The sequence below is a fragment of the Perognathus longimembris genome, chromosome 28, assembly GCF_023159225.1.
Source record: "Perognathus longimembris pacificus isolate PPM17 chromosome 28, ASM2315922v1, whole genome shotgun sequence".
Classification (NCBI taxonomy): Eukaryota; Metazoa; Chordata; class Mammalia; order Rodentia; family Heteromyidae; genus Perognathus; species Perognathus longimembris.
The window spans coordinates 13206367-13230477 of record NC_063188.1 but is presented as its reverse complement, the minus strand read 5'-3'; the positions used below and the strand labels follow the sequence as shown (position 1 = coordinate 13230477).

General features: G+C 41.6%; 1 protein-coding gene across 3 annotated transcripts in view; it reads left to right on the top strand.

Moving 5' to 3' along the window:
* Znf75d (zinc finger protein 75D) overlaps positions 1-24111 on the top strand; it is a 42688-nt gene that overhangs the window by 1900 nt on the left and 16677 nt on the right. For 2 of the 3 annotated variants that reach the window (XM_048336329.1, XM_048336327.1), the window contains exons 2-3: positions 1408-1939; positions 4745-4871. In XM_048336329.1, the coding sequence (XP_048192286.1) occupies positions 1529-1939; positions 4745-4871 (538 nt within the window). In that variant the 5' untranslated portion in view covers positions 1408-1528. Of the gene's footprint in view, positions 1-1407; positions 1940-4744; positions 4872-15792; positions 16907-24111 lie in introns of those variants that run through there. The other variant, XM_048336326.1, reaches the window with a different exon arrangement.

Here is a 24111-nt window from a genome sequence, read left to right as displayed (position 1 = left end):
GAGTGCTAGCCTTGAGCAAAAAGAAGCCAGGGACAGTGCTCAGGCCCTGAGTCCAAGGCCCAGGACTGGCCCCCCCCCCAAAAAAAAAAGAAAAAAAATTTTTGAGAAATGCAAAAATAATATTGGACAGGAAATACACAGAGTAGGAATTTATTTCAATGCATTGCTTTTTTTTGCCAATTCATACCTGTTTTCTTTTTCTTTTTGATCAGTTATGGGGCTTGAACACAAAGCTTGGGCCTTTTCCCTAAGTTCTTTTTGATTGCTACTCATGGGGCTTGAGCTCAGGATCAGCGCAATGAATGACCCTGGGCTTTTTCACTCAAGGCTAGTGTTCTCTCACCTTCAGCCACAGCGCCACTTCTGGTTTCCTGCTGCTTAATTGGAGATAAGACTGTTACAGACTTTCCTACTCAGACTGGCTTTCAACCTTGATTCTCATATCTTAGCCTCCCAAGTAGCTAGAATTACAGGTGGCCAGACTCCTAAACATTTTTGCTTAAGATTAGCATTCTACTTCTTCAAGCTACAGCTGCTCTTCTGCTATTTTCAGTGGTTAATTAAAGATAAGACTCTCATGGAAATTCCTGCCCAGACTGTCTTTGAACTGTCATCTTCGAATCTCAGCCTCCCAAGTAACTCGAATTCTAGATCTAAGCCACCAGTGCTAGGCTTCATACCTGTTTTCTGATCCAGTCCAGCAATGTTTCCAATGTTAAACAACAACAACAAAAAAACCAGAAGACCTGTTTGATATTTCCTTTTCTTTCTTTTTTTTTTTTTTGGCCAGTCCTGGGCCTTGGACTCAGGGCCTGAGCACTGTCCCTGGCTTCTTCCCGCTCAAGGCTAGCACTCCGCCACTTGAGCCACAGCGCCGCTTCTGGCCGTTTTCTGTATATGTGGTGCTGGGGAATCGAACCTAGGGCCTCGTGTATCCGAGGCAGGCACTCTTGCCACTAGGCTATATCCCCAGCCCCTGATATTTCCTTTTCTGAGCTGTGGTTTGTTTCAGTGTTGAGAGGAAAGCAGAATAAAAATACATTTCATGAAGTAATGTACCATTATGTGTGTCCTGTCACTTGGCAGTTGATTTTAAAGGGAAACAGGAGCTTTTCTGTGTACTTTTTATTTATTTAGTTATTTATTTATTTTTGGCCAGTCCTGGGGCTTGGATTCAGGGCCTGAGCACTGAGCTTCTTGAGCCACAGCGCCACTTCTGGCCATTTTCTGTATATGTGGTGCTGGGGAATTGAACCCCGGACTTCATGTATACAAGGCAAGCACTCTTGCCACTAGGCCATATCCCCAGCCCTTCTGTGTACTTTTCTCTGATCAGAAATACCAAATGAATACTATATCAGGTGACTTTCTTCTTGACGTTGAGTGTTTTTCTGCTTCCTTTCTCAGTGCACTTACAAGAAGAGCCATTCATTGGTTTTGCACCCAACCTGATGGGGCGTCAGTTGTCTAAGGTGGCACCAAAGGGGTGTTGGTGTCACATACAGAAGTAAGACCGTTACTAGACCAAATGATGATGAGAGAGCTGAAGACAAATGTATGCTTGAGCCCCCGCAGGGGGGCTGTGTGGGAGACAAAGGAATCTGCGGACCACAACGCCAGTCAGATTAAGAAATCCTGTTCACAAACAGAAAGTCTTCGTCCTGAGAGTGCTCATCATCACTTCCGAAGCTTTTGTTACCATGAAGCAACTGGACCACTAGAGACTGTCCACCAACTTCAGGAATTGTGCTATAAGTGGCTGAGACCAGAAAGCCACTCAAAAGAACAGATCTTAGAACTACTGGTGCTAGAGCAGTTCCTGGCCATTCTGCCCAAGGAGACGCAGACCTGGGTGCAGAAGCACCATCCACAGAGTATCAGACAGGCCGTGGATCTGGTGGAGCGCCTGCAGAGAGAGCCCGGTGGATCCCAGAATGGGGTGAGCAGAAAAACTGACCTGCATGTACAATGAAAAAGGATCAGGATGGAGACATCTGGGTTGTAGGTTTTCTGGGAATAAGAGGGTTTGCGTTACACTTGATCCTTTAGGATAGCCAGACAAAATCCTCCAAATCCTAAGGCAATTCACCAATTCCATATTACAGCTTTTTTTCGTGTGTGTGTGTGCCAGACCTGGGACTTGAACTCAGGACCTAGGTTCTGTCCCTGAGCTTTTCTGCTCAAGGCTATTGCTCTACCACTTGAGCCACAGCTCCACTTCTGGGTTTTTGGTGGCTAACTGGAGATAAGAACTTCATGGACTTTGCTGCAAAAATTGGCTTTGAACTTTGAGCCTCAGATTTCAGCCTCCTGAGTTTTTACTCCTTTATTGTTATACTCATTTCCAAAACTGAGCTGTATTCAACTGGCACCTCAAAGCCAAAACAAGTTTTATGCTAATGAAGATGGGGATTATTTCGAGGTAATAGCGGGAAAGAAATCAATGCTCTTGAGAGGAAAAGCAATGGCCTGGATTCAAATGGAAACCAAAAAAGCTCCTAACCAATGAGTGCCTGTTGGGCCTGGGTAACTGCAGCCTTAGTCAGGACACGGGGGATGCAAGGCGAGTGAACCAATGCATACTTTATTTCAAGAGGGCCAGGGTTTATATAGGGTTAGAAATGAATTTCACAACTACAAGGGTAAAAATCAATATAGCATGATATCCGTCTCAAATACAAAAGTGGAGGAAGTTACTACTGTGAGGGGAGGAACTTAATACAAATGCTTTTCCTATTACAGTGACTACAAAGATTGTTGATATCAAAACAAGGAACTATAACCAGTCGAGGTAGAACTATAATTATCTCCTAGCTACTATCTCCTCAAGGCTCTTGACTTCCCCAAAGACTTGTGAAGAGACTTCCCTATCTACCGTGAGAATCTAACACTAAAGGCAAGTCTCCTCTGTGAGACTCTTAGCAGGGGGGAAGGGAGATTCTCACAACAAAAGGTGGCTTCCTTTGGCCTGCAAACACAAAGGAACTCTTTACTGGGAATGTGTTCCCAAGGGCCTATTAGTGTGCTAATGAGGCATCAGAGTAATCGTGCTGAGGCTAAGTTTTCCACCAGTCGGAGACATTAATTCTCCAACAAGTGCCATTCCACAAAGAGTGTGGAATACATGCTAAGTAGTACTAGAACTGTTGGGCTGGCAATATATGCCGAGAAACCCATTTGGTATATAAAGGAGGCAAGGAATAGGATGCCAGTGGCTCACACCTATAATCGTAACTACTCAAGATGCTGAGATCTAAGTATCACGGATCGAAGCCAGCCCAGGCAGGAAAGTCCGTAAGTCTCTTATCTACAATTAATCACCAAAGAAAGCCAGAAATAGAGCTGTGGCTTAAGTGGCAGAGCACTAGCCATGAGCAAAAAAGCTAAGTGACAGCAGTCAGGCCTTCCTTGAATTCAAGTCCCAGTACACACACATACACACACACACACACACACACACACACACACGGTGTGGGGGTGGGTGGATTGGTGGCTCACACCTGTAATCCAAGCTACTTAGGACACTGAGAATGAGGAGCATGGTTTGAAGCCAGCCTTGGCAGGAAAGTCCATGAGACTTATCTCCAATGTAATGGGCAAAAAAAAGCTGAAAGTGGAGATGTGGCTCAAGTGGCAGAATGCCAACCTAGAGCAAAAAAGCTCAGAGGCAGTGTCAAGGCCCTGAGTTCAAAAGATCTAGGACCCCACACTCTCTCTCTTTCACACACATGCACACACAAAGACAAAAATGTATAGAAAATTAGGCACCACGGAAATAAGAGAAAAGAAATTTGCCCATACTTCCTACTGTATGCCACTGGAATAGAGTCCTTCATTTCCAAACAACTGTAGTGATTGCCCAGCTCAGTGAACAGTTTTATAAAGTTTAAATTTATTTTATAGATTTCCTTTTATGAACGTATTTCATGAGCTCTGGGGATTTGATGAGATAAATTAATGTGATAAAATGAGGTAAATGTAGTCATCTGAAGCATTGATGGTAGTTGAGAGCTATTGGGTTCCTATTTCCCATGAGATGGCCACTTCTGGACAGCACACGCACACTTGTTATGGCGACCCATCTTTAGTGAAGGTATCCTGAATCTGATTTTGAAATCAACTCAGGATATTCATAACCAAACAAAGGAAAGGAGAGATTTCTTTTTTGGCCAGTCCTGAGGCTTGGACTCAGGGCCTGGGGAGCTTCTTTTGCTCAAGGTTTGCACTGTACCACTTGAGCCACAGTGCTCCTTCCAGCTTGTTCTGTGTATGTAGTACTGAGGAATTGAACCCAGGGCTTCATGCATGCTAGGCAAGCACTCTACCACTAAGCCACATTCCCAGCTGGAGAATTTTTTTTTGAGATCATTTTCCACCCACAGCTAAGTATACAGATGTTTGCTTTTTCGGAGCAGAAAAGTAGCAGACACTAGAAGGTGGCAGCTGAGTGCATCTTGCTTGAATCCCAGGAAAGCTGTACTTGCGTGTTTTTTACATGGCTTTTTCTCTGCTTTTACCTGCTGCCAGGATTCAGCAGGAGCACTAGGTGTGGCATTTCCAGATGTTCTCTAGGCAACTGGGCCTGGCCCAGTGGAAAATGGCATCTCATGCCCCACTCCACCAAATCTTGTACCCTTAGTAGTTGCTTTTATTTTAACACTGGCCCACCATGTAATTCAGATATGGGTGTTAGGATTGCTTCTATAATGGCAAGTACTGAACTAAAGCCCATTCTCTTCTTTAGAGTTTGCCGACGTTTGAAGATGTGGCTGTGTATTTTACTGAGGACGAATGGCAATTACTAGAACCTTCCCAGAAGAACCTCTACAATGATGTAATGCAGGAAAACTATGAGAATGTCACCTTTCTAGGTAAAGACTTTTTTTCTTCCTTTTGTATACAAGCTGAATTAATATATTGTGTCCCTGCTTTATGGAAAATGCACCCCTGTGAGAGATATCCTGGGTTCCAGTAGCTGGTTGTTCTCAACTTTATGGTGTAGGGCTGTATGTACACATCTTTCTTTTGTGTGTGTGTGCTCATAGTAGGGCTTGAACTCAGGACCTTGTGCCTTCTGTTTTTTTTTCACTCAAGGCTGGTGCCCTGCCACTTGATCCACACATCCATTTCTGGGTTTTTGTGGTTACCTGGAGATAAGGGTCTCACAGACTTTTCTTTGCTTAAATCCAAACCACAGTCTTCAAATCTCAGCCTCTTGAGCGGCTAGCCTAAATAGCCTTCTTAATCTGTCACAACTTTACCCTGCAAATCTGCTCTTGTTACGTTTTTCCCAGCTCTGTTAAAAGATGTACCTGACTGCTCAAGACGGAAACCTCTGAGTTATCCTTTATCCAGTCTTTCTGCCATACCCCACAGCCTTTCTATTAGCAACCCTCAATTCTGTATCCTGAACCCATGCCTCTCTCTCTATTTTTTTTGCCATGCAGGAGATGGAATCCCAGAGCTTTGCGTATGTTAGGCAAACATTCGATCACTGAGCTACATCCCAATGTTCATAGTTTCTCACCAGCTTAGTTTAAGTAACTTTCATCTTCAACCAAGTCTACCTTCAATAACACTAAGTTCTTATTTCCCGTATCATGTATATCTGTATTCCTTCACTTTAGTTCTTAGCTCGTTCTTGCCTGTCCACCCATATCTAGAGTAGCTTTTAAAGAAGATATTGTACTCAAGATCTATCCACTTAAACTATTGGAATAAAAGAATATAAAAGTGATTCATTCTTTTTGAAATAGTCTGAAGTTAAGATGGCAGTTTTTGAGCTGAAAGTTTTATTGTCAGAGTAGCATTATACTTTAAAGTTATCTATTCAGAGCAGGAAAAGCCATAGACCCAAGACCCCTAAATGTTTGGGAACAATCCTGGAAAGTTTCCTACAAGAATAAATAGACATGTATTGAACCTTTGATAAAAACCTTCATAGGGATTTGAACATTTTGGCATTCTGCTCATATTCCTTTCTTTTCCTTCCTTCCTTCCTTCCTTCCTTCCTTCCTTCCTTCCTTCCTTCCTTCCTTCCTTCCTTGCTTTCTGTGTGTCTTTCTTTCTGTCTGTCTTTCTCTTTCTTTCTGTCTGTCTGTTTGTCTTTCTTTCTTTTTATTTGACCCAGTCTTGGGGCTTGAACTCAGGGCCTGGGCCCTGTCCCTAAGCTGTTTTCCCCTCAAAGCTAGCACTCTACCATTGGAGCCACAGCTTCACTTCTGGCTTTCTTTGGTGGTTAATTGGAGATAGGAGTCTTATAGACACTCCTGCCTGGGCTGGCCTCGAACTATGATCCTCAGATCTTAGCCTCCTCCTGAGTAGCTAAGATTGCAGATAGGAGCCACCAGTGCCTAGTTCATATTTCTTTTGTTGAGACAAAAAAAATTCATTATGTAACCCAGGCTGGCCTGAAACTTTTGATCCTTCAGTTTCAGCCTCTGAAGAGCTGAGATTACAGGGCTGCATAACATACCTAGCTTTTTTATACAAGTGTTTTTTGTCAGTCATGGGGCTTGAACTCTGGGCCTGGACACTGTCCCTGAGCTTCTTTGGCTCAAGGCTAGCACTCTACCACTTGAGCCACAGCATTACTTCCACACCTAGCTTTTTTTTTGCCAGTCCTGGGTCTTGAACTCAGGGCCTGAGCACTGTCCCTGGCTTCTTTTTGCTCAAGGGTAGCACTCTGCCAACTTGAACCACAGCGCCACTTCTGGCTTTTTCTATATATGTGGTACTGAGGAATCGAACCCAGGGCTTCATGTATACGAAGCAAGCACTCTTGCCACTAGGCCATATTCCCAGCCCCCATCTAGCTTTTTTTAATTGAACATTTTAAATAGAAATCCTTTTAGAGTCACATGCAGATTGAAAATGTAATTAATATTGAAAATAGAAGCAGGGCTCATGGGTGGAGCGCAGCCTTGAAGGAAAATGCAAAGTGAGTGTACAAAGCCCTGAGTTCAAATCTTAGGACTAGGACAAAATGTAATACAAAGAATATCCATGTACACATTACTCATTTTTCTGTCATGATGATGCTTGAAAAAGTATTATATCATAACCAGAATATTGATGTTGGTAAAACCTACTGATCTCACTCAGATTTCATTTGTGTGTATATATGTGTATGTGTGTGCATTAGTTCTGTACAGTTTTATCACATGTGTGGATTTGTATGACCATAGTTAAAAACTGGACAGTTTCATTACCATAAGAATCTTGTTGCCTTTCTTTCCCACATTCCACTAACCCATGTCAATTATTAGCTTGCTTTATATTTCTGAAATTTGGCCCCTTCAAAAATGCTATATGAATGGAATCATAAAGCATATGTCACTTAGGGATAGAATGATCAGCTGTCAATTCCTCTAAGCTGTTGTCTGTATCAGGAGAGTATTCCTTTTCAGCTGCTGAGCAGTATTCCATACCAGTTTGTTTTATCCTTCACTCCTTAAATGACATCTTTGCTATATCTAATTTTGAGCCTTTATGAGTAAGCTGCTATGAACATTCATTTATAGGTTATTTTGCAGAGTTTACATTTGTCTGGGTAAACTTCTTCAAGAGCTCAATAGCCATTGTATTCTTTTTTTTTTTTTTTTTGACCAGTCCTGGGGCTTGGACTCAGGGCCTGAGCACTGTCCCTGGCTTCTTTTTGCTCAAGGCTAGTGCTCTACCACTTGAGTCACAGCTCTCCTTCCTGCTTTTCCTGAGTAGTTTATTGGAGATAAAAGTCTCTTGCCCAGACTGGCTTCAAACTGTAATCCTCAGGGGCTGGGGATATGGCCTAGTGGCAAGAGTGCTTGCCTCCTACGTATGAAGCTCTTGGTTCGATTCCCCAGCACCACATATATGGAAGACGGCCAGAAGGGGCGCTGTGGCTCAGGTGGCCGAGTGCTAGCTTTGAGCAGGAAGAAGCCAGGGACAGTGCTCAGGCCCCGAGTCCAAGGCCCAGGACTGACCAAAAAAAAAACAACAACTGTAATCCTCAGATCTCAGCTTCCTTAGTAGCTAGGATTTCCGGGGTGTGAGCCACTGGTGGTGGGCTTTCATTGCACTCTTAAACAATGGTGCAATTACAGTTGTAATGGTATTTTTATATTTATGACAATTGCCCATTTATTTTTTCCATGTAAACAAAGACATGTTTATTCATAATAGTTCAAGCTGGAACTGACTCAAACTTTTTTTTTTATTATCACACTGAATTACAGGGAGGTTACAGTTTCACACCTTAGGCATTGGATACTTGTACTGTTTGTTACCTCGTCCCTCATACCCCCCTTCTTCCTCCCCCTTTCCCTTTCCCCCCTGCGGTGTTCAGTTCACTTACACCAAACAGTTTTGCAAGTATTGCTTTTGTAGTTGTTTGTCTTTTTTGTTTTACCCTCTGTCTCTCAAATTTGGTATTCCCTTTCACTTTCCTAGTTCTAATACCAGTTCCTAGTTCTAATACCAGTATACACGGTTTCCAATGTACTCAGATAAGATATAGAGATAGTGCAGGTACAACCACAGGAGGGTGATACAAGAACATCATCATTAATTGAAGCTACAGTTACACATGACAATTGCCCATTCAATTTACAAGAAACTTTTCAAATACTGGCAGCAATAAATGAGTGCTTCAGTTTCTCCACATCCCTGCCAGTTACAAATTGGCAACAGTATCAGTATTTTAAGAATATTCTTAGCCATTCTAATAGGATTGTAGTAGTACCTCATTGTGCTTTTGATTGCCATTTCCCTAAAAGACCATGATATTTTATAGCTTTTCTTGTTCTTATTTGCTGTCTTTAAATTCTCTTCAGGGAAATATGTTTTGGACTATGTTTTGGTCTATTTTTGTTTTGTAAGTTTTGAGTTTTGAGAGTTACTTACATATTCTGAATTCTAATCTTTGGTCAGATATATGATTTGCAATTATTTCTTCCAAATCTTTAGATCGTCTTTTTCCTCTTCCCATGGCTTTCTCCAAAGGGAAAAGAAATTTCCTAACAGGTTTAGGTCACTGGTACCGGGGCTCTAGCAGGAGTAAAAATTTTGTTATTTTGATAAGTATCATTTTTTCCTGCTACAGACTCTGTTTTTGGTGTCAGGTCTACAATTCTGATTGATTTAGCCCTACCACTATGATATTTCTTAAAACATTTATAATTTTATGTTTTCTTTTCTTTTTTTCTTTTTTTTTTTTTTTTTTTTTGGCCATTCCTAGGCCGTGAGCTCAGGGCCTGAGCACTGTCCCTGGCTTCTTTTTGCTCAAGGCTAGCACTCTACCACTTGAGCCACAGCGCCACTTCTGGCCATTTTCTTCATATGTGGTGCTGAGGAATCAAACCCAGGGCCTCATGTATACGAGGCAAGCACTCTTGCCACTAGGCCATATTCCCAGCCCCTAGTTTTATGTTTTCTGTGTTAATTTCTTTATTTTTGTGCTGATATGGGGGCTGACCTCAGGGCGTAGACACTGTCTTTTAGCTTAGTGCTCAGTGCTGGTGCTTTATCACGTGAGCCATACCTCTACTTTAGCTCTTTGTTGGTTTCAAACTTTGATCCTCAGTTCTCAGCCTCCTAACTTTCTAGGATTACAGGCATGAGCCGTTGGCCTTGGCTTATGGTTTTATGTTTTACATTGAAGTTTGTGAACCATTTTGAGTTTATTTTATATAAGGTGTAAGGTGTAGATGGAGTCTCTTTACTTTACTTACTTATTTATTGACTGATTATTACTTATAGATGTCCAATTGCTTCAGCATTACTTTTTTTTCTTGGTGCAGTTCTTGGTGTTGAAATCAGGGCCTGGGCACTGTCCCTTAACTTTGTCACTCAAGGCTGATGCTCTATCATTTGAGCCACAGCTCTACTTCTGGTTTTCTGGTAGTTAATTGGAGATAAGAGTCCCACAGACTTTCCAGCCTGGGCTGGCTTTGAACCATGATCCTTCAATCTCAGCCTCCTGAGTACCTATGATTACAGGCATGAGTCACTAGCTCCCAGCTCAACATTATCTATAGAAAATTCTATCCTTCCTCCATATTATTACATTTGTGCTTTTTATCAAAGATAAGTTCAGCATGCTTGTGTATAACTGTTCTATTCCGTTGAGCCATGTATTGGTTCCTCTGAAAATATTGAACTCTCTTATGATAGTTGTACTCTAACCTATTGGGCAAGGTGATTTTTCTGTGCCTATTGTGCTTTCTTTGTTATACTAGCTATATACTATGCATTAATAAATGTTGAACAGAATGATTTTTCCTAATTTAATCTTTGTCAACATTATTTTAACTAATGTAGTTCCTGTGTCTTCCTTTAGCATAAACTTAGCTATTTACAATCAACTTTGTTGAGATTTTGACAGGAATTACATTATGTCTACATACCAGTTTGTGGATGATTGACATCTTTATTCTGTTGTTTGTTCCAATTCATGCACACACAATGCCTCTGTTTATTTGTGTCCTCTTTGATTTCTTTAATGGACTTTTTGTAATTTTCACAGTATGCATATTTTACATATTTTGTTAAGTATATTCCTAACCTTTTAGTTTTCATTGTTTTTATATACAACTACTGGGAAATTTGCGTTTTGCTCTTGTATTTTATGACTGTACTGAACTCACTAGTTCTATTTTTTTTTTTTTTGGTGCTGGTCCTGGGACTTGAACTCAGGGTCTGAGATGCTGTGCTTGAGAGTTTTGCTCAAGGCTAGCACTCTACCACTTGAGCCATAGCTCCAGTTCTGGCATTTTGGGGGAGTAGTTTGTAGACTTTTTTATGCCTGGGCTTGCTTTGAATCACAATCCTCAGATCTCAGCTTCCTGAATATCTAGAATTGTAGGTGTGAGCCACTGGTCACTGGCCTAATTGGACTTTTTTTTTTTTTTTTGGCCAGTCCTGGGCCATAAACTCAGGGCCTGAGCACTGTCCCTGGCTTCTTTTTGCTCAAGGCTAGCACTCTGCCACTTGAGCCACAGCGCCACTTCTGGCCATTTTCTGTATATGTGGTGCTGAGGAATCGAACCCAGGGCCTCATGTATACGAGGCAAGCACTCTTGCCACTAGGCCATATTCCCAGCCCCCTAATTGGACTTTTTTAAAAGAAGCTATCTTGGGATTTTTCTACATAGGAAAGTATATCTTTTATAAATTCCTTTTTATTTTTCTTGTCTTACTGCATTGGCTTTAACTTCTAGTACTATGTTGAATTTGATTGGTGAGCGATGTTTTTGCCATGATCCCAACTTTAATGTAAAAACGTTAAACCTTCACTTTTATATTATGACATTAGGACTGGGTGTTTTGTTGATACTCTTTTTTTCTTTTTTGGTAGTGTTGGGGTTTGAATTTAGACCTTGCACTGGCTAGACAGGCATTCTGCTTCTGACCCATTCCTCTGGCTTGCTTTGGTTTTTGCAGGTTATTTTAAAGATAAAGTTCTCATTTGCTGGCCAGGCATACACCTGAGCCTGCACCTACCTATTTGAGGCTTGTAGTTGATGAGATGATAGTTGTGCACCACTGCATACAGCTTCCCTCCATTGATATAGAGGTCTCATGGTCTTTTCTACCCAACTAGCCTTAAACCACAATTCTTCCATTCTCAACCTCCTATGTATGGTTAATATTTTAAATTAAGTTGATATAATTTCAAATTAACTTTTTTCGGGTCCTGAGACTGTCCCTGAGCTCCTTTTGCTCAAGGCTAGCACTCTACAATTTGAGCCATAGTGCCAATTCCAGATTTTTCAGTGACTAATTGGTGACTGATTCAGAGACTAATTGGAGAGGCTCACAGACTTTCCTGTCTGGGTAAGCTCTGAACTATGATCCTCAGATCTCAGCCTTCCAAGTAGCTAGAATTACAGGTGTGAGCCGTGGCACCCAGCTTATAGTTTCTAATTTTATGAATGCTTTCATCATGAGTAGATGTTCCTACATCAAATACTTTTTTGTGTGCTATTTGATAAAAGAATATCAAGTAAGAATGGTGTTTAATTGTGGTTTTTTGCTAGTACTGGCATTTTAACTCAGAGCCTCACTACTCATTCAGCTTGCTTGTTCAGCTGGTGCTCTGCCTCTTGAGCAACACCGCAAGGCTGGATTTTTGCTGTTTACTTTGGATATGGAGTCTCTTGGACTTTTCTGCTCATGCTGATCTCAAGTGACAATCCTTCAGATCTTGGTTCTACTGAGTAGCTAGGTTTACAAATGTGAGCACTGGCATCTGGCAGTTTTTGTGTTTGTCATTTGTTTTGTTTCTTGTTTTCTTTTGAATGAGGTTGTTCATTTTGTTTGTTTGTGGCAGTCATATTATGTAGTCTAGACTGGCTTTGAACTTGTGATCCTCCTGCCTCTACCTCATGCTTTGTGGATTACATGTGTGCACCAACACAATTTGCTGATTTTTCTTCTTCAGTTTGTTGAAACAGTTATGTTGATTGATTTTCAAATGTTAAATTGGCCTGAATACCTACAATGAATCCTATTCTGTTATGATCAATACTTCTTATGCATTGTTCTAGTCAATTGTTTATTGATGACTTTTGCATTGGAGTTCATGGGAGATGAACTGTTATTTTAATGCTGTCATTGTTTAGCTTTGATATCAGCATAATATTAGTCTTAGAAAATGATGGATGCTATTTTCTTCTGTTCTCTTTTCTGAAAGAGATTTTATATAATTTTTAATTCTTTAAATATTTAGTAGAATGCTGAATGATACTATCTGTATTGACATAATTTTGGGTGTGGAAGAACCTTGCAAAATTATGAATTCAGTTTCTTTAATGGTTATATTTGGGCTATCTATTTCATATTGCTTAAATTCTGGTAGTTTGATTTTGAAGTAATGATTCCATTTTACTGACCTTTTAAATTCATAACAGAATTCAGAGTATTTTCTTACCATTATTTGAATTGAAGGATGACATTTTGTGACATGCCTTATTTATTTATTGGGACATGAAAGTAAGGATGGCCTCAAACTTTTGAAGTAATGCAGGCTGGTCTTGAACTTGTCATTTTTTTGCCTAAAATTCTCAAATGCCAAGATTATAGGTATGAACCATTATGCTCAGCCAGCCCTATTTAATTCTCTTTTTTTCTGTGCAAGTACTGGGGCTTGAACTCAGGGCCTAGGTGTGGTTTCTGAGCTTTTTTTCCCCTTCAAGGCCATCTCTCTGTCACTTGAACCAAAGCTCTACTTCTGGATTCTTTGGGTGGTTAATTGGAAATAAGAGTTTCACAGACTTTCCTGCCCAGGATGGCTTTGAACCATGATCTTTATATTTCAACCTCCTAATTAGCTAGGATTACAGGCGTGAGCCACCGGTGTCCAACATTTTCGTCATTTTTTTTTTTTTTTTTTTGGCCAGTCCTGGGGCTTGGACTCAAGGCCTGAGCACTGTCCCTGGCTTCTTCCCGCTCAAGGCTAGCACTCTGCCACTTGAGCCACAGCGCCGCTTCTGGCCATTTTCTATATATGTGGTGCTGAGGAATCGAACCCAGGGCCTCGTGTATCCGAGGCAGGCACTCTTGCCACTAGGCTATATCCCCAGCCCCTCGTCATTTTTTTTATATGTGATCTGATTTGAACTCTGGGCCTTGTTCTTTTTTGGCTGGTGTTCAGCCTCATGAGCCATATTCACAACCTGGCTTTTTGCTAGTTATTTTGGAGGTAGACTGTTTTGGTGAAGCTTTATTTCAAACTATAATTTTTCAAATCTCAGCCTCCTGAATAGCCCTCTTTTATTCTTGATATTAATGATTTGTATTAGCCTTTTATTTATGATTTCTGCTCTCATCCATATTATTTTCTACTTGCTTTGGACTTTTTAATGTGTGTGTGTGCCATTCCTGTGGCTTGAACTCAGGGTCTAGGCACTGTCCCTGAGCTTTTTTTTTTTGGATTCGGATTTGAGATCTACTACTTGAGCCCCAGTTCCACTTCTGGCTTTTCATGTTTTTGCTTGTTACTTGGAGATAAGAGTCTCCTGAACTTTTATTCCTGGGCTAGCTTAGAACTGCAATCCTCAGATTTCAGCGTCTTGAGTAGCTAGGATTGCAGATGTGAGCTACTAGTGTCCAGCATATTCTGTGTGTGTGTGTGTGTGTGTGTGTGTGTGTGTGTGTGTGTGTGTTATGCTAGTCTTGAGGCCTGAAATCAGGAACTGTATGGTGTCCCTGAGCTTTTTTGCTCAAAGCTAGTGCTCTACCACTTGAGCCGTAGCGGTTTCTGGCGTCTTTTGTGTGTGGTAAATTGGTGATAAAAATGTCACAGACTTCCCTGCTTGGGAAGACTTTAAACCATCATCCTCAGATCTCACCCTCCTGAGTAGCTAGGATTACAGGCGTGAGCCACCATCATGCAGCAACATTCCATGTATTTTATATATCCTACTTTCATTTTTTCCTTGCCTGTATTTTTACATTTCCTTTTAGTCCTTTCATTTAAACAGATTATTTACAAGTTGTTTTCTTTCATTTTTACATTAATTTTTACATTTTCATGTTTGTTTCTGATTTCTAGTTTGATTACATTTTTGTCACTCAGGTTGTGATTTGTTTTGTGCTCAGTCTAATTATTTCAGTAGCCATCTCCTGGTGATTTTATTATGTTAGAAAAGTCTAGGCCATAATTAAATATTGCATTTTAGTGTGCAGACACCCTTTTTGAGTTTGTCATTCAGGCTCTTTATTACTTTTGTGATGTGTGCTTTTAGTAACAGTTGAATTTTCAGAGCCTTTTGATTGGTACTTTGGCATTCTTGGTTTCTCTGGTACTATTGGGACTACTATGAGTTGGAGCTATGAGAAGATATGGAAGCCATTTCTCTGGGTCAGGGTGTCTCTCTTACAGTAATAGAAGTCTCAGATTCAGTCTCAGGATGCAGAGGCTCCTAAGGTGGACTGCTTGCTAGTTTTGTGTATTTACTTAGGTGTCTCCTGTTAAAGGGAGGAAGTCCATGTCCGGGATACTAAGAGATCCTAGTTCATTTCCCTTGGTGAGATAGGTTTGTTATCTGTCATTCAACTGTCCTTGGGCAGAGTCTCCAGCTGATTATGGAAGACAAGTACCTCTCCTGGCTGCTTCCTGTTGACAGACCCTAAGCGGGTTTCCTTTGCAAGTTGTGTAATGTTTGACTAGTTTTTCCATTCACTCTAGAGAAGGAATCAGCTTAACTTCTGTTGATTGAGGGCTAGAAAATCCTTAATCTGACTTACTTTTTCTGCTGGGTGTTGGTTGAGATATTAAGTTACCTTGCTATCTCATTCTTCTCATTTTGGGCTTCCAAACCAGCTTTCCCTCTTATCTTTTTTGTGTGTGTCTATCTTGGGCCTTCAACTCAGGGCCTGGATACTGCCTCTGAGCTTTTTATGCCCAAGGCTAGTGCTCTACCACTTTAGCCACACAGCTCCACTTCCGGCCTTTTGCTAGTTAAATGTAGATAAGAGTCTCATGGACTTTCCTCCCTGGGCTGGGTTTGAACTGCAATCCTCAGATCTCAGCCTCCTGAGTAGCTAGGATTACAGGCATGAGCCACGAGCACTCAGTTCTCTTAGCATTAAAAAAAATTCCATTTAGGTTTTTTCTTGCAGTTTTTAACAGTCTTGCTGTTGTGTCTAGCAGGGAGATCAGGGAGCATCTGTACATTCTTTCTGAATGGACTAGATATCAATTGTTGCTGGATTAAAAAAAAATTAGTATCAACATTGCCTTTTCTCTCCATACCTATAGTTTTCTTGCTCTGGGAAGCAGATGGTTGATTTTTCTGTTTATTCTAACAGGGTTAAAGCTCAAAAAAAACACTGGAAATGATCAGCCTAAATCTGTTACTGCATCAGAATTACAAGCACCAAAGAAGACAAGAGCGAAAGTTGCCCAGAAAACAGCAGGCAAGGAAAAGCATGATGACACACACATTGTACAGACACAGGGTCAAGATTTTGCAAGGAAGAAAAGAAAGAGAGTTTCAACTTGTGAACAAGAGGTTGCAAAACGTCACAAGAGAAGCCACACAGGAGAGAAGCCTTTTAAGTGTCAGGAATGTGGGAATAGCTTCAGAGTTAGCTCTGACCTTATTAAACATCAGAGAGTTCATACAGAAGAGAGGCCCTATAAATGTCAATTGTGTGATAGGCGCTTTAGATGGAGTTCAGATCTTAATAAACACTTCCTGGCACATCAAGGAATAAAACCATATAGATGTTCATGGTGTGGGAAAAGTTTCAGTCATAACACCAATCTGCATACACATCAAAGGATCCACACAGGAGAGAAACCTTTTAAGTGTCATGAATGTGGGAAAAGATTCATTCAGAATTCCCACCTTGTTAAACACCAGAGAACCCACACAGGTGAGCAGCCTTATACTTGTAGTATGTGCAGGAGAAACTTTAGCAGGCGATCAAGCCTTCTTAGACACCAGAAGCTCCACAGGAATAGGGAAACACAACTTGTGTCCCCAGTCTGAGGAAAGTCAACATACCAAGTGACAGAAGTGTAGCAACATTATGAGGTGCCCAATAATCAGAATCTGTTATTCCCAGAAAATTTAGAAGAGGTATATGTCCTATATCAAAAAAGCAATCTACAACACCTCTCTTGTTCACCATTGTATCTTCAGTGCCTGACAGAAGACTAACACATAATGGGTACTTTATAAATCAAAGGAGAAAGATATGAGTACCAGATGTATCTGTAGCTATTTGTGTGTTTTTGTCTGATTACTCATAGTTTCCTCATTCCCAGTGACATAAATTCTTCAAGTTATCAGGTCCTCAGTAAATGTAAGCTGGCTATGAGTCCTGCTTTTATTTTTCATCCTCAAGAGAGATGGTAAATAATATTTCACACACAAACACACACCCCAAAGAAAATTCAGAATCCCTAAGCTTCGGACAGTTTTTTTTTTTTTCTTTGCCAGTCCTGGGCCTTGAACTCAGGGCCTGAGCACTGTCCCTGGCTTCTTTTTGCTCAAGGCTAGCACTCTGCCACTTGAGCCACAGCGCCGCTTCTGGCCGTTTTCTGTATATGTGGTGCTGGGGAATCGAACCTAGGGCCTTGTGTATCCGAGGCAGGCACTCTTGCCACTAGGCTATATCCCCAGCCCAGCTTCGGACAGTTTTGAGGGCTCCGCTTTGATTTCATGGATAACCAAGCCACATGGCTCAGGGAACTTTTATCTGAAACAAATAAGATAATTAAATATTTTCCCTAGGAAAATTGTACCCATGTAGCTGTCTTTTTTGAGTACCTAGTACTTTATTGTCTTTTGTAAAGAAATTCCCAGCTGCAATGAAGGCCTGGCCTGAAGGGCCAGCAAAGGCCTAAGAACCTTGCAGTGCTTATCTTTTCTCTGTTGATATTTTCAACACAGACATCAAATGCAATGAAGGAGACAGTTTGAGCCTTATCTGGGTATCTGTCTCTTGTAAAAAAAAAAAAAAGCATAAAGCAGTGGTGAAAAATAGCCTTTTGGGCTTTAATTAAATGCACTAATGGCTCTCAAATTGATGCCATAATACTCCTTAAAGGAAGGTCTTTTATTTGTGTGTGCTAGTACTGGGGCTTGCACTCAGGGCCTAGGCACTGTCCCTTAGCTTTTTTGGTCAGGGATGGTGCTCTTCTTCTTGAGCCACACCTCCATTTCCAGCTTTTTGCTGGTTAATTGGAGATAAGATTCTCATAGACTTTTTTTTTGCCTGAGCTGGCTTTGAACCATAATCCTCTAAGGTTACAGGTATGAGCCTCTGACACTTGGTGGGAGGTCCATTTTTATGGCTCATTACCCTTAACTTTATGTACCTGAATGTTCTACAGGAAGGTCTGAGATCAGTGTGACCTTTTGAGTCTTGGTGCACAGCTGGTACTAGAGGAAAACAGTCCAAAGTGTTCAAGCAAAGTAGGGCTTGCAGTTAGTTTGATGGTTCTAGTCAGAACTGGGTTAGATATGACTGTTTCTAATGTATTTTAATTCTCTTATCCATTGGCCTAAGTGGTTATCTTTTATGATAATATGATTATCAAAGGAAGTTGGAGGATAAAATTTGTATCTATGTCACAGTCTAGTTTATGATGTTGGCCAAGACTTCTCTATATTTATTTACTATTTCATACAATTTTACTGTCTCATGAAAATGACATGTTTCATTTTACATTTAAATATTGAATAAAACTTCTTTAATACTAAACTACCCAGACATAACCTATGTTCATTTTTGTGGAATGGATGTTGCCATGTTTTTGTTTTTGTTTTTCCCACCAAGAGACTTTTCTAAAACTGTAGTGAGATTTGTACATTGGGAATAACAATACCTACCTCAGAGCTGCTGTGTGGATTCAGTGAGGTACACCTCTAGGCATGCCGGATACAATGACCACTATGTTTATGGTGCTCCATAAACACCGGAAACACTCTTTGTTCATCATTCACCTAGTTCTTTCACAAATAAACTTTGAATGTTTGTCTAGCTTAAGCATCCTTAATTCATGTGTTTTCATCATTTCCACATGGTTTTTAGGCCGGCTAATGATGTCAGAGGAATGGCTTTCTGGCCGGAGGTTTTTGTTTAGAGATGATCCTGTTTGGTCAGTTAGAAACGATAAAGAAATATCCCTGTTTAGCAAGATATATTGCTAATTACTAACAGAACCAAAATGTAGGAGAAGCCCTCAACTTGAGATACCTGAGTGGAAGGGAGGTGATGGCAGGGGGTAGAATTTTGTGAACAGTATTGATGCTATTAGATACATTTTCAAACTTGAAAGAGGAATGGGGTGACTTCACAAAATAGCCACCAAAAGATGGAAAGAACTGAGCAAGAGGCGGGAGTGACTTTAGAGGAAATATTCCCAGTACATTTCAAAAGGTTATTAGAGATTGGCCATCACACCCATACTATCCTTAAGTGAACTATGTGAGATTGTATATTTGGTATAAAAAAGGAGAAATTGGCTGGGCACTGGTGGCTCACACCTGTCATCCTAGCTACTCAGGAGGCTGAGATGTAAGGATCATGGTTTGAAGCCAGCTCAGGCAGGAAAGTTGGTGAGACTTTTATCTTCAATGAAATACCAGAAAATCTTCAAGTGGAGCTGTGGTTTAAGAGATAGAGCTCCAGCTTTGAGCACAAATGGTCCGAGACAGTTCCTAGACTCTTGAATTCACACCCCTGTCCTTCCCTTTCATTCCTCTGACAGTCTTCCAGGACCCCTTTCCTCATGCAGTCCATATTTTCCGTAAAAGAAGGGAAGCTATATCCTTGGAGACATGAATACTAAAGAATGAAATGGCAGAATAGAATAAAGGGAGCAGAGTCATTCTACTTTGCATCTGCCTACTATCTCCCCAGCACGTGGCTAAGTGATATGAACTCCCTGGCCTTTCTGAGAGCACACAGGAAGACAGCATATAAAGGTCCAGGGACTCAAGAAATGGATCAATTATTCATTCATGGGAAAGGATAATGAAATTAATATTTTAAATTCCAAACACTGTATGTGGAGATCCAGCTGAGGACACAAAAGCTGACCTGAATCAATTGTGAGGGTGTAGGCTTGTATTCCAGTCTCTGTGGTCCTGGAGAAGATGGACTGAGCAGAGAAGACAGTCAAGAATAACAGAGGCTAAGAGTCCTTTTTCACGTTGGTGTGCTTCTTTTCCCCCCAGTCCTAAGGCTTGAACTCTGGGTCAGGACACTCTCCCCGAGCTTCTTTTGTTCAGAGCTCTACCACTTGCACCACAGCACCACTTCTGGCTTTTTCTGAGTAGCTTATTGGAGGGAAGGAGCGGAGCCATGGTTATGAGAAACAGGACTATGTCACTCTCAGATCTGTGCTGTCTAGGGAGAGGAGAGCAAAAAGGAGGTATGGTCAGCTCTGGAAACTTCTGCCCTAAGACTGGCAGTACCCCATGTAGTAGAGGAAAAACTAGGCAATGCCAAGAAAGATCAGTTGTTGAGTTTTTTCTGTGAGTCTCGGGGAAGCAAGGAAGCTCACTCTAACTGTAGACATGCAGTAGACATTCCACAGGAAGTCTGAGGTCAGTAGCCTCAGCTCGCATGCCTGAGGGCATTGTCTGCTCTGTTAGGACCCAGGTATCTATCTGCCCATCCCAAGTCCTCCTGAGAGGCCCTCGGCTTCCATAAAGGAAGTGATTCTGGCTTTTCTTCTCCTTGTAACCCATTTTCTGTGACTGAAAATGGTGGCATTCACCATGTTAGAGGCTGGTGCAGACAAAATCTCTTGGCTGCCTTTTAGAAGGCTAGGAATGCCTTCTCAGGATATTTTCTCTAAACCTCTAAAGGTTCCACTCGTGAACTCTTTAAGAAATAACTGATCTATATAGAATCATATGGAATTGTGCCTAATTTGTTCAAATTGTTCTCCTTTTCAAAACCATTGAATTTGGTCTGTGACATTCAAATATGTATCAAAAATGAAAAAAAAAAGAAATAACTGATCTAGCCAGATGCTTGTGGCTCATATCTGTAATCCTAGCTACTCAGGTGACTGAGATCTGAAGATTGTAGTTTAAAGCCAGCCAGGGAAGGAGAATCCGAGACTCTTTCTCCCCCTGACCCCCTCTCATCCTGGGGCTTGAACTGACAGCCTGGGCTCTGACTCTGAGCCTCTCTGTGCTCAAGGGTAGTGCTCTATCACTTGAGCCACAGCACCATTTCCAGCTTTTCCTGAGTAGTTTATTGGAAATAAGAGTCTCATGGACATTTTTTTTTGCCAGGGTTGGCTTTGAACCATGATCCTCAGATCTCAGCCTCCTGAGTAGCTAGGATTACAGGCGTGTGCTACTAGTGCTAGGCCGAGACTCTTCTTTGTAATGAACCACCAAAAAGGCAAAAAAATGGAGTTGTGGCTAAAGTAAGAGTGTGCTACCTTTGGGGGGAGATGCTAACAGCACTCCCACCTTGAGATGAAGCCCCACTGTTGGCACACAAAAATATTTTTTAATGACCAGAAAATTGGTGCCAAAAATATGTATGAAAGAAAAAGAGAGCACAAAAACATAAACCTTCAGTATGACCAGCAACCAACCTGCTCCATGACTCTGGTCGTGCATGAACCCAAGACTAAGAACTCCAACACAGATCAGAATCTGTGGACTACTCTACAAATGCACCTCACACCTCAAACCATGACTTTCTGTGGCTATATGTCTCTATTTAACACTGAAGCAGAGTGACATAGCTCACAGAAGCCAGTGACTGGCGTGTGCTGTGGCAATAGTCAAGCAAAGTGCTTGTCAACATTGTCATGACAGAATGTTCCACTGCTCAACAATGAGCTGAAAGGACTGAAACAGAAGGCATTTCCTTCACAGGTCTGACCTTAATGTGTGCAAATAGTGCTTATCAGCAGAACAATTGAGCACATCCCTGGTTCCTGGGATTGAGACGTCTCAGAGGAACAGCAGTTTGTTTGCACTTAATGATATCATGTCTAGATTGGGACCAAAATATTTTCATAGCAACAGTTAAATAAGATCAGCCTAGGAGCATAAAATCAAATTTAACAGAGTAGAAAAGGTAGATGAATATATGGGAGGTCAGTTTTCAAAAATAACAAAATGTAAAATTCCTTTCTGAACTGAGGTTAAAAGAAGCTATCTTCTAGGGGCTGGGAATATGGCCTAGTGGTAGAGTGCTTGCCTCCTATACATGAGGCCCTGGGTTCAATTCCCCAGCACCACATATATAGAAAATGGCCTCTGGCTGTGGCTCAAGTGGCAGAGTGCTGGCCTTGAGCAAAAAGAAGCCAGGGACAGTGCTCAGGCCCTGAGTCCAAGCCCAGGACTGGCCAAGAAAAAAAAAAGAAGCTATCTTCTAAAATAGCCCATGACAGGGGCGGTGCCTCATAGGTTTTTTTGGCAGGTTTTGCCGTACCAGAGTCTGTATGTTATTAGAAAGATGTTTTCTCAGCTGTCCAGCAAATGTGTTTCATGATGTCCTCTTTTTTCAGGAAAGTGTGAGGTCAATAGCTACATTTGTATAGCACACTCTCTCGGTGCTGGACTTGTGTTTGGAGGTTTTCTTACAATATTCACATAGGAATGGATCCTCTGTAGTGTGTATAACCTTGTGCTGAATAAGTTCTGTGTGCTGAAGAAACTTTTACCTACAGGTGGGGCACGCGTACTTTTCTTCCACTGTGTGAATTTTCTTGTGTTCTACCATACTTGTTCTATGCAATTTTTTTTGTTATACTCAGAACATTGGTAGGGTTTTATGCCATAATATGTTGGCTGGCGCATGATAAATCATGCCTCCTGAGGGAATCTCTTCTTAAATATATTGCATTCAAAGGGTCTCTCCTCTAAGTGATTGAGCTGGTGCATATGAAGGTCCGAGCGCTAAAGGAATTCTTTCCCACAGAGAAGACATTTGTGAACAGGCTCTGCTGCTCCATGAATTAGTATGTGATTATTAAGTTGTTTAGCATGAGCAAAACACTTTGCACACTGAGGACAACAGTGGGTTTTCCAAATAGGAGCCCTCTGTGTGAAGATCTTTGGGTTGAGGGGCCCCTTCTTCTTGGACCTCTCCCCTAAGAAGGCCCCTGGTGGGCCATGAGCTCTTCCAGGAGCCTTTCACCACGAGCTTCCTGCTGTTTCCATGGTTTTGATAAATTGGGTCCTAGCTGTGGGTTCCCACCTAGAGAGACAAACAACAACAACAAAGTTTGCACACTGGAGACTTTTCTGTATACAAATATTTCATTTACCTCTCCCCAAATCAAAACCTGAGAAGAAATAGAAATGGCAGATGTTATTGCAGTTCAGGGAAATTAAGACACAGGGGAAGAAGTTATACCCCTGAAGGAAGGTGGCATCCTCACCCCTCTTGTTGCTAATGAAAGTTGCAGTTTCTCCTGTTTCTTCCTCACCAGTCTTGGAATCCAACGGGTTCTCCACCCATTGCTTTCCTCCTTTCTTCAGTGGGAAGCTCAAGTCTGGCTTCTGTGTTTCAGGTCCTGGGAAATTAGAGGCATGAGAAGATGAAGAGTGAAGAGTTATACCCCATGCCTAGAGGGGAGGTGGCAACTCCTAATTGGCCTCCTCATCCTTCTTGTCCCCGATGAAAGCTACATTTTCTTCCACTTTCTCTTCTTTCTTCCAAGGCGACCAGCCACCCTTCATCTCCCAGTTTCCACCCTCACCTACCAGGCTCAGGGTCCAACAGTTCCTTCACCAATAGCTCTTCTCCTTTCTCCAAGGGGCAGGCTCCAGTACGACTTCGGTATTGCAGGCCCTGACTGGGGTAAGGGGTGGGACAAGAATCTGAGTCACCACCTTGGCTCTGTCTCAAAGGTGAGGCTGCCTTCTAGCATGCATGCCTCTCTGCAGCTATTTCCTATTTCCTCCTCACTTTGGATTGTTTCACCAGAGGTTTCTGATCAAGTGTGTGTGTGTGTGTGTGTGTGTGTGTGTGTGTGTGTGTGTGTGTGTGTACCAGTTCTGAGATTTGAAATCAGGGCCTGTGTGCTGTTCCTGAGCATTTCTTTTCCTCAAGGCTAGTGCTCTACCACTTGAGCTGAAGCTCCATTTCCAGCTTTTTGGTGGTTCATTGGAAATAAGAGTCTCACAGACTTTCCTGCCCAGGCTGGCTTTGAACTGTAATCTTCATATCTTAACCTCCTGAATAGCTAGGATTATAGGCGTGAGCCACCTGCACCTGGCTTTTTAATTTTAATCTAAGCACCAAAGGAAAATGAAGGGAAGACTCTTTTGTGCTTACTAGCAAGCCATTCTCCTCTAATCTACAGAAAGGTCGATAGTCATTTCTGGGTTTGAAAGCAGAATTTATCTGAAACACCTTTACGAAAACCATGAGGTGAGCATTATTTAACTGAGAATAAAAATATGAGGTCAGGATCCCTATCTGTTAGTGTATGAAAATCCTAGCTACTGAGGAATCAGAGACTGGGAAGTTTGAAGAGCCGGATGCCCCAGGCAAAAAAAGATGATGCTACCCTGAAATCACAAATAAGAGGCTCACAGTGTTGTGTATTCAAGACATACATGTAGGGGCTGGGAATATGGCCTAGTATCAAGAGTGCTTGCTTCATACACATGAAACCCTGGGTTCGAT